The 11,766-nt window shown below is 35.4% G+C and overlaps 1 protein-coding gene across 5 annotated transcripts in view; it reads left to right on the top strand.

The window, feature by feature from the left end:
* The window catches only part of LOC121330971 (DENN domain-containing protein 1B-like), a 90,015-nt gene that overhangs the window by 17,092 nt on the left and 61,157 nt on the right, over nt 1–11,766 (top strand). For all 5 annotated transcript variants that reach the window (XM_041278004.1, XM_041278002.1, XM_041278003.1 and 2 more), the window contains exon 3: nt 6,682–6,725. In XM_041278004.1, coding sequence (XP_041133938.1) covers nt 6,682–6,725 — 44 coding nt within the window. The remainder of the gene's footprint in view (nt 1–6,681; nt 6,726–11,766) is intronic.

Here is an 11,766-nt window from a genome sequence, read left to right as displayed (position 1 = left end):
ATCCTCCACCACATTTCACAGTGGTTGCGAGACACTGTGGCTTGTAGGCCTCTCCAGGTCTCCGTCTAACCATTAGACAACCAGGTGTTGGGCAAAGCTGAAAATTTGACTCATCTGGGGGTGCTTCAGCAAGGCTGGAATCGGGCAGATTTGTCATTGTGAAGGGCGCATGAATCAAGCCCAGTACAAGGTTGTCCTGGAAGAAAACTTGCTTAAAAAATAAGATGGCCATATTTATGTCTGCAAATTTCCCAGCTCAATCTCTTACGCTGACATCCAGGAATGCAGTGCTTACGTCACTGTAATATATATATATTATAAAAAAGTATTTAACTCGGACTTTCTTTTTTATTAATGCTTATTAACAGTTTGTTATAAAAGTAATTGCCGTAGAATTTGTTTCTTTGCAGAAAATGCACTTTTCTCTTTGTAGATTTTAGGAAATTTGACTGCAGATTTCCGTGGGGACTATATAGGTAGTATTTACACACTTGTGAAATTTTAAAACAGAATTGCAAATTGTGGTGAAATGTAAAATAAAACACAGAAAAACCCCAGAAGAATATGCCTGTGACTAGTATTTTGTTGTGGAAGACAGCAAAGGAAAGAAGGTACTTGATGTGTGCAAGTATTTTTTAGTTACTGTACATATTGTTACAGAAAAAAACAAAAGTAACCGAAAACAATATATTCATACAGTTTATTAAAAGCGAAAGCACCAAAAAAACTATTTGCATATAACTTGAAAATAGCTCAAAATAACTGAAAAATGAAATTAATAAAAACAGAAAAATAGAGCCCTACATATAATCCACACAACTTGTCACATTTAAATTGGACAACTTCATTGAATCTTAATGCAGAGAATTCACTTTATGGCACGGCATCCATTGATCTGCCACATGCTGCTTTCTAACAAGCTTTAAAATGAAGTATTTGTATACTAGTGGCTAATTGTCACAGTGTGCTTTCACAGTCATTTGTTTCAGAACTTTTTAAGGCTATAAACTGGAGCACAAAATGAAACTCACACCCTGGAAAAAGGTGAATCATTTTATTAAGCTGGTTTCAGAAGTGAGGATTACGCTACCTTGTTGACCTGGGCTTCAGTCCAGAGAAAAGACCAAGGTGTCTAAATAATTTGAACAGCTGTGTGTCATGTGCACCACTGTGTTTCACAGACCTGCTGAGAATAGGCACAGACTCAACAGGAACATCTTGGGAGGCTAAAGGACCCGAAAGTGTGCAGGGGCGAGAGGATTAGCCAGGCTGGGGTTTGTGATTTTGACATTTTTCTCCTCTGGCAGAACAGCAGGGGCTAAGTATACCCCAATAACCTTCAACTTTCATCCTTAACCCATTAATTCCCATTGTATCAGTTTATAAGAGAATTAGCTGTGTGTGTTTTGACAGGCTGAAAAGAATATTACATTAAAATACTAATTCAAATTGCAATGATTATGCTACATTTATTAAAAGCTAGCTGATGAGCTTTTTGGGGTTGTTTTGGGGATGCTTTGTATTCAAAATCTATAACTGTTTCGTTCCCCCCACCGTTATGAACCCTTGTTCAGATCTTTCCAACAAGGTGTTCATAAGTTCAAGTTACATACATTCAGAGGAACATCCAAAGAAACAAACAAGAAAACGTACAAAATCAGTATATCGGCAAATAATGAGGCGGTTACTGTTCTTTATGTTGCTTTGTTCAGTGAATCCATCTATGCCTGAGTAACCATGTTTGCATTCAAACTCAAGGCACACTTAAGCTTGATTCGTCCGTGCGAACTGTCCATTTCCTTTATCCTTTTTATACTTTTCTTAGAGGTGCCCCCATTATTATTATTTTTGTAACACTCCGGCATCCTGTGTCTTTTTACTCCTGTGCGAATCGATCATGGCTGAGTTGTTTTATTCATCGGTACACTGCGTTGCTGAGTCGGAAGTGACATCACTTGGTGCTCATCGGTGTGGGTGATTTAACAACAGTTTGGTGAATCAACATGGCTGGTGATGTTATTGCTGCTGCTTGCAAGGCTGTGGTTGATTTGTGTGAGGATGACTGCATGCTATGAGACTGGTGGGAAGGTGATGATGGTGTTGACAGCCAAATAACAAAGTACATTGAAATTAAATTGTGCAAGAACCGAAAGTTCAAGGATATGTTCAAGATGTCGTGACTATAAAATAAACTGAAAGCTTATTGGGATGAACTAAGAACTTAAAGCCTTATTATCTCTGTTACTCTTTAATTGACTTATATTCTAGGGATATTAGGGGTATGTTGTTACATTCAAATCTGATGTAGAAAACAGCTAGCCTGCAACTTTAAATATTTATAAATATTAATAGATACACTGTCAAATACAGTTAGCCCCAATTTCACAACTTTATAACATACTTGTTTGACGTATTAAAGAACAAATAACATACACTGTAAAAAAGAAAAAAAATCCATCTTGTTCTCTCTCTCGTCTTTATTCTCGATCTAATTCTTGTACACCAGAGCCCAGTCAGGGTACACAAGGCAGGATTTAATAACATAGGCAATTTTTAAAAATACAGTACAACATGAGATTGTTGGCTAATATTTATATCAATATTTTTGTTAGTGCTACATATTTATTTAGTACACAACTCCATAGCCGTTTTCAAAAGATTTGCTGTCTGAATCTACAATTAAATTGATAGAAATGTCTCCGTACTAGAGACTAACTACTTCCTTGGCCATATTGGAGACTCCTGGTGAATTTAACAGTGGTTTGGTGAATCCGCTTTGTGTTTTCCTTGGAAAAGTCTTGTAAAAAAAAAAAATAGAAAGCCTACAGGGCTTGTTATTTGCATATTCTACTTCTTCATTTTGAGAGGTTTAGCCTTTACTACACAGCTGTTTTATAAAATAAATACATATATGTAGTGCTCTAGGTACTTTGTCTGGGTCACAGGATTTTCTGGCAGTGAGTCTCATCCTCTTACCCATAAAATCAGTATAAAATTGACCTAACAATGACAGATCAGATGGGACATCTGGGAAATAATCCCTTAGGAAAAGAGAATTGTAAATCTTTTTAAGATGAAGTGCCTAAAATCATGGAATCGGATTATGTAATGTGTCTTTGATTCTGTCTGCTCTGTCCTTAAATGAGTTTGTTCTTTTTCTCAAAATGCAGTAAATATAACACTTCATTTGTGTTGTGCTGTGCCCTTTTAGGAAAGCAGAATTATAAAGTGCCTATTCTGCATGTTATTTGACAATCTATTAAAAGTATGAAGACAATGAGAAAATGATGTTCACGTGTGATATGCAGTAGTAGATGATTTAAATTTGAGGGGATGAATTTTATTTGTCAGACAAATTCCTCACTTTTTTCTATAGTTTAGTTGCCGACATGACAAATGTTTGGGGTATAACAATGAGCTTTCCTCAAATGTTTGCTACCGGTCTGAATCTAATATAAAGTCATGGTGTGCTGAAATGTTCTTAGCTTTTCTCATCCTCTTGGGTTCAGTCTTTCAACTTAGTACTAAATAAAAACAACCTGCATAACATTCTAAGTTGAAAATTTATTTCTGACTGTCTAGGATCTAGCCACCACTCCACTCTGAAACTCTTACAGTACAGAAGGTTAATGCTTCTGACATAGACCAGTATTACAGGAGAAAATACAGTTCAAACAAGATGTTGCTTCTCAGTGGACTGTCATCCTAATATTTTTATTAGAAACAGAATAATGTATGGGTTAGAATATATTATGGTGTTTTTTTTTTTTTTTTTTTTTTTTTCCCCCCAAGCATACAAAAATGATTAACCAGAACTACAATAAAGCATTTAATTTGGATTGTTTTTATCCATAAAGTGCTAAAATAATGTACAATTTCAAAGTATACACAAATTACCTTTTTACTTCTGAAACCCTACCTGTCCGGACAGCTGACAGCTGCTGAAAAGGCATTCAACACCACCCTTGGGCAAATTCGGTTAGTGGGCAAATGAAAGGGAGGTGGCGGATACTGATGAAACAAACTGAAGTGCAGCATGAGATCGTTCCCAAAATTGCCACTGCCTACTGTATCCTGCACAAACTTTACTCTACAACAAAATGAGGTGTTCAGGAATCAGTGGCTGCCTGTGAGACAGACAGGGGGAAGGTTACCTCAGCTGCCAGTTTCAAAAGCGATCTGAGGAGGCTTTTGCTGTCAGAGATTCTCTGAAGTTGTGTTGGATTTACCGTTGTGTTAAATATTAATGATGCAAACAAATAAAATGATATCAGTACGTTCATCTGCAATTTTATTTCGTCAGTTCTAAGAGGGCATCAACAACTTGTTGGTATATATGTTTGTTGCTCTGTTTTGGGCGATCGATCTTTCTCATGACATCCAGTTCACCAGCTATATTTATTAACATGGAGGGCGGATACACGTTGTCTCCAGGCATAACTGGGATCAAAAAAATCATGGGAATTAATTCAGTTAGACATTATTTAAGCAGCTCGCTTGCTCTTCGTGATTAACTTTAGCGTAGTTTTTACAGCAAGGGTATTCTCAAACAGCTGCTTTAATACTAAAACAAGCGTAAACCGCAGTTCATGGCATATTTGTAAGTGGTATTATACAGAACTGTAAACCCACTTGAGATATACAGCATGACAGGACAAACACACAGCAAAAAATAACAACAAAAGCTGCCCGCATTATCATTGAGGTGAAATACACCAATACTGACCATAAAACCGCCCACTTTCTGCCGTCTTGGAACCCACAGTAACAACTGACCTGTTTCCTTGCAATATTTAGAGCTGTGTCATATAAGGACAAACAAGCTCATTTTCACATAAAATGAGGGTTTCCATGTGAAAATGGGCATGGTTTTCCCGTGTTTTTCATCATTTACACAAGTAAATAAGATTTACCGTCCCTCTCTTTGGTCGTTTTTTTTTTTTTTCGGCCACACGCCTGATTCACACAAGTAATTCTCCGGTGCTTGCACCCGCGTCGCCACTTCACATGTGAATCGCCCCACATGGAAACTGATCCATTGTTTGGTTGAATGTCCGTGTTTTTATTTTGAATGTTTTATTTCTTCTCTCTTGTTCTGTGCTTGTTGAAGCGAGATTCATAATAGTGGTGGTTTGTTTTTAAATGAAGCTGCTGACCAAGGAGTGTCATGACATAGGAACATGTTTATTATAGGAATATATTTTTTGTTAATACCTACGTATGGATATTATTGATCTATTAGTAAGATCCATTAACTAAAAACACAGTTGTGCATAATAGTTAAACAAAAAGGCACAACATATTAAAATTAGAACACTTCCGATTGTAAAAAATAAAATTAAAATAAATACAAATATGCACGCGTCCGCATGAGATGTCCCTTTAACATTGCAATAATAGTAGTAGGTACTATATTTTAACAGAAGTAATTTCTATCTGAACTATGGTTGTTTAGCATTTTTTTATATAATAATGCCATATAAAACAAACACAACATGCTTTGAAACAAAATAAGAAAAAAAAAATCATATTGCCTTAATTTTTAAATCAAGTGAGTACAATAGGCCTACTTCTGATTTGGCTTGTCCAACGCAAATGTAGAGGCCTAAAGTGTGTATCCTAGCAACGCGCTAATCTACCGTACTAGCACTAAAACAAGAGCATTCGCACACACAGGCTTTTAATGCAAACCGGCAACAGGAGACTTCAAACTGGCTTCTAATTTGATGCATCGATTCACCAATATGTAGTCGAAGCTCAGGAAATTTAAGTACAGATGATCAATAACCGATGCATCAGTTGATTGTTACACCCCCTAGTAGTAAGTGTATGATTTATGTAGTCAAGTTGTTCTATTAAACATAATGTAAAGGGAATATAAAAGTATACATTGGTATGTCGCACAGACAGGTGTTCGTTTATGGTGGCAAGACATTACAATATTTGGTGAAAATGTATTGTATTGTATTGTAAGCGTGTTTACTTTTGATAAATTACAAATCATTTAAACAAAATTACAGTAATCACGTTTGCTATCCCACAGGGGACTTAGTCGAACAATAAAATGTAGGGCTTTTCATGACAAAGACTGTAAAACATTTTCTAACCAGCAGATAAAATGTTGTTCATATAGTATAACTGTTTTCTGCTACAGTACAAGCGAAATCATACAAACTAATACAAAACAAACCTTAAAAAAACTATTGGCTAACATCACAGACTTTTCAACTATAAGACTTATACTGATGAACACACAGTGCCTCGAGTGTGGGTAGTGAGAATGCAAGCCAATGATGCGGGGGTGGTCTGCTGTTGATGTGGTTAAGACACCTTGGTAGGGTGATGAACTGTCTTTTACAGTAGTGTAACACTGCAGTCTTTATCAATTGCTCAAAGATCCTTTATGGTATATTTTGTTGATTTTATCATGAATTGGGAACAAGTGATAGATTTTCAAGCCGGTACCCTTTTGTAATAAATACATGAATAGATAAAATCAAATTGTGAAATGCATTGGTACAGGTATATTCTTCTAGATAGTTAGCTGTACTTTCTACACTTGCATGAGAGCTTGTAGCTGACCGTCTGCTGTCCCCCCCCTTCCGTTTTAATATATTTATGTGTACTGAATTTTAATTTCTGTTCCGCTCGTGATTAATTCTGTCTGTCAATTATTTGCAGATCCAGTGGTGTTGTGGAGGTTCCCGAAGGACTTTGGAGACCAGGTTGGAGACATAAACTTTTAACTTTTTTTTATTTTTTTATTTATTTTTATTATTTTTTTAATGTTAAAATAAAAATCCTCTCCTAGTCAGCCGTGGAGAGGCAGAGTCTAATGAAAAGCAGTGAGCAGATCTACGATGATAACTGATGTATCCATGACAGAAATACATACTGGGCCTCCATAAGAACCCAGCTGCCTGGTAGCTTGTGTTTGTTTAAACTGTTGTTCTTATAGTGAATTTAATTAATATTATATAAGTTAAGTGTTATTGCTAGCATTGTTTTAAAACATGTTACCAGGATTCACTTGTATTTATTTTTATTTTACATTCAGTATTTCTAAGTCACAACAGTGGCAAGTATGACTAAGGCATAGACCGTCTGAGGAAGCTGTACAAAGATGAGGCCTCCTGTCTAGATCAGGACTGTAGGACTCATTAAGGCTGTGTTAAATCAGATATGGTAAATGTGTAAACATGAGTAGCAGTATGTGCAGGAGAGATAGTATCTAGGGATGGGGGTGGAGCTAGTTGTCATTTTTATTTGTATACTGATCTCCAGGCACATAACCTCATACCACCCTTTCTGCTGCTAGAATGTATTGTTATGAAGTATAAAGTACTACATTCTTTTGCCATAACCAAATAGCTACCAACACAGCATATAAGCTTGCATGATCAAATTGCATCTTTTGAAAAATAAATACATCTTCCCTTGTACACTACTGTATATGTTACTATACTTAAGTACTTTAAACCTTGGTTTTAACTGATTACAAAATGATATATATATATATATATATATATATATATATATATATATATATATATATATATATATATATATATAGTAGTACCAAGTAAATACATAATGAGAAACCTTTTCAGGCTTTTAGGATTTAGTAACTTGAAGCATTCATGCTTCATATTGTAAATTTAATTGTCAGACAAAAAATACGGAGCTGTTTGGTGGGTGCTGTTCACAGGAAATAACACATTTACAGATATCCTTAACCAGGAGAAAAGTGAGCTGCAGATGATATCACTGTTCCTGGGTAGTAAGTGTTATTTCCTAATTGCTTATGCCTCAAAAGTATAGAAAATGGCTATTATTCCCCACAGACTTTGCTTTTGTGACCAGGACAGGTAAATTTCAATTAAATTGTGTCTTTTCGTTCACATAAAGTCAGAAAAAAACAACATATGAATCCAAATTAACATGTATTTATACTAAAGTAATACAAAAATGACTACAAAAGATTTAGAAGTGAGTAGTTTTTCGAGATTTACGATTTTCTGTAAATTTGGATTCATATGTTGTTTTTTTCTGACTTTATGTGAACGAAAAGACACACATTCGCCTGTTTTCTCATTGGAAATAGTGATATTTTGAAATGTACCTGTCCTGGTCACAAAAGCAAAGTATGTGGGGAATAATAGCCATTTTCTATACTTCTGAGGCATAAGCAATTAGGAAATAACACTTACTACCCAGGAACAAAAATTGTGTTACATAGTGTATTTAATGCAATGCAGTATTCAAGCCGACCAGTTGTTTAAAATGTTCAAACTTTTCAGCAGGATCTCTAGCAAGTCACTTTGTTTTTTCATTAAAAAAAAAAAAAAAAAAACAACAACTTTTTTAATTCTGTGCAACACAATAATTCCTACCAACAATTATATTATTAATATTTACGGAATATTACTTTGTTGGTACTGTATAACTTATCTTGTACCAGCATTGATAAAATCATTTTTGGTTAAGGTTATATTGCCCAGTCTCAGCATGTGTACAGATGGATAGGCTTTTTCCACATAAACATAAAGGGCTCATTCAGTTTACTCATTATTAGGATTACGCTTGTGTTGTTTTGTTGTGCTGCTGCTGGAGATGTGTGTTTTCTTTTTCTAAAGTTAGCCAGCACATGTCAGCAGCAGATCGAAACTCTACAGGGCCCTTTTGTTTGTCTTGTTATTGTTGCTGTGCGTAATGACAGTTGTAGGCCGTAGATCAGGGTGCAGGGGTTAGTCCACCCTGGGGAGGAGAGAAAGAGAAAGACACAAGTGTGGATTATGGAAATATGAATTGATTTTTTTTTTTTTTCTTTTAAAAAAAAAAAAAAAAAAAGTGAGCAAGAGAAGATCTGCTCCAGCAGAATAGGACTCTGAGGGGAACAGACTGGGAGCTGGCACATTGGCTGTGAAATATGAAGTGAAAGTGATCACTTGAGCACTCTGAAGTCTAGGTCATCCCCAGCTGCTGCATGCAGAAGCTAAGGCATATATTTGAATTGTAAGAAGATGGTTTGCAAATGAAGCAGACGGATGGAAATCAATCTATACCGTCTCAGATCTGTCGCCCAACTACTTCTTATTTGAAATCAAGTCTATGGTAGGGAACAGGGATTTTTAATAATCGGTGTTGGGAAATACTGATCTTTAATAATTCTTTCAAAGTACAAATAGAAGTACAAAATATTGATTTGGACACAGACAGACGGACAATACATAAATATAGACAGACAATACATACATATAGATAGACAGACAATACATACATATATACAGACAGACAATACATACATACATACCATACATTTTTGTATGGTATCTCACTCTCTTACTGTTCCAGTCTGGACATTTTCAGTGTTTTCACCATTAAAATCAGGCACTTGTCAGTCTCACTGATAAGTGTACAATACAGCATTGAAATGGACATTGTCACGCTTCAGGAGCTGTAATTTACAATACAATGGGGAGGGAGTTCTGGATGCTCCAGGTTTTATCCACTTCAATCTATTACAATCTGCAGTGGAAACAGAGTCATCCAACAATGTGCTACTGATTTGAGTCTAGTTTAGAGTCACATTAGTTGCACTTTGGTCAACATGACAGAATTACTGCTTCTGTCTGTAAAGTAAAACTGGATGGCAGGGAAATCACTTTGATATCTGTTAAATGGATGAAAACTTGTGAGAGAGCTTTTGTTAGAACTATGAATGTATCAATTAGCTTGCATACAGGAGCATTTCCTATACTGTGATAGGAAAGAGAATGGGGTATTTGCATAGAATCCCTTACTTTTTTAGACTCTGAACTTTAGTGCCCATACAACATTGAAGATAAGGTTCTTGTAATGCAATGTAGGTATTTCCACAGATTGGTTTCACCTTCACGTCTGTCAATTCTACACAAATGCTTCCTGCTTACACAGACTTCTTTTTTGTTTTACAATTGAAAGTATGTGTCGGTATGAAAATGTTCGTGAGTTATAGTGATTCTGGAACATCAAGCTTTTAAGAAATTGAACATGTCATAGTTTACGCTGTTCTTTTTTATCTTATAAAATAGCAGTAGAGACAAATAATTAGTGACACAGTTTATACCAACACTGTTGTACATGTGTATATCACCTGATACTTACTCCTTTACATTTGTATTTGGAATATAATCAGTGCCATTGTACATGCCCTACTGCATGTTGTAAGATAATTTGACACCTAAATACATGTTACAACAACTTCAGATCTAGAAATTGTTTTCTTCATAAATGTACACATATTATATTACATTCTATTATGTAATATTATGCCTGGTTTAAAATTCAGCAAACACGGGTTTGTTCTGTGCTGCTGGACTATGGAGGAGTGTCTGCACATACTCACAGGAGCACACAGCAGGGTAATACAAAGCTATAGAGTCCAGTGGGAGATGAAAGCTTAAATGGGTAAAACCCCTGAGGCCAGTTAGCACTCAGTTAATGATGTTTATGGCTTAGCATCTTTCAGGCGTATGGTACAAAATTTCCAGTTTTGCCCAGAGGAATATCAGTTTGTCTGTCTTTAAAACAAAACTATACTCCATCAGAATATGACATATGCTATAGTAATGATTGTTGAAACCAAAAGGCTATTGTTCATACTTTAGTTGATTTGGGAATGTACAATGTTGCTGTTGCTATAACAGTAGTTTTTTTTTTTTTTTTAATGAAAATTCTTGCCATTTCCTCAGGCATAAAGCCAGTATTAAATATAATTTTCAGTGCAATTACATCAAAGAAAATGTTGTGATTCCAGTTTCATAAGGGGAATTGTGGTAAGCTGAACCTTCGGATGCCCAACGTGGGACCAGTTAGTGAGGTGCTATATTCGATGTGGAAAGAAACGGTCACAAAATAAAATAACTACACTATGCTGGTAACATTCTTTCGAAAGCTTGTCACCATGCACCACAGGCAAAATATGTATTTATTTATTTATTTATTAAGTATTTAAGACTAAAGGGCTAAAATTTGCTTTAATCTTAAAAGCTTTCATTTAGGTTTGAAGTAAAAACAAACAAATGCAAAACAAATTTAAGGCCTTGGAGGGCAAAACATCTCTAAGTAACTGGCTCTGTAATCAAATTTGCAAAAAGTAACTGGTGTTTTCATTTTAGTGTTAAGCTGACCTATATTGTCATGTAAAATGTGGCTTGAATAAATACATTTTTGTTCCTATTTTGAAATGTATTGAGAGGTATCTGTAATTAGTGCGAAGGCTTGAGCCTCGGAAGCTGGGTACAATTTCTTTGATTGATCTTTGTAACCCAAGCCAGCGCTGTCGGGGGAGTCACAGCCTCAGCTGAGCAGCTTTGCCACCAACATAAGCTGAGAAAAGATTTTTTTTGTCTATATTGTTTGTACAGCAGTCTATAGACCTGCTGGCTGGTTGAATTTTAAATAGTGTCGAGATTTAAAGACACAGCCCCGAGGGAGCATTGTGCCAGTAGAGAAGGGAGGTGAGCACTTGGGATTTATTTATTTTTTTTAATTTTTTTTTTTTTTAAGCAAGGGAAATAACTGAAAACAGTTTACAGGAGGTTTGCAAGTGAAATTAAATTGATGCTATGCTGTGGCTAAAGAACACAGAATTTAAAGATCAGAAGTTTAAATTATTTTAGAATTCTTATTTGTGGTCATTGTTTACCATGTTTTAATTAGTTAATACTATTTATTTAATATACTCATATATTTAATATAATTTTACAGTTGAGATCTAGATTT

Source organism: Polyodon spathula, chromosome 18 (genome assembly GCF_017654505.1).
Source record: "Polyodon spathula isolate WHYD16114869_AA chromosome 18, ASM1765450v1, whole genome shotgun sequence".
Lineage (NCBI taxonomy): Eukaryota > Metazoa > Chordata > Actinopteri > Acipenseriformes > Polyodontidae > Polyodon > Polyodon spathula.
Note: the sequence above shows the minus strand (reverse complement) of the source record. Positions and strands in the feature narration are given on the sequence as shown.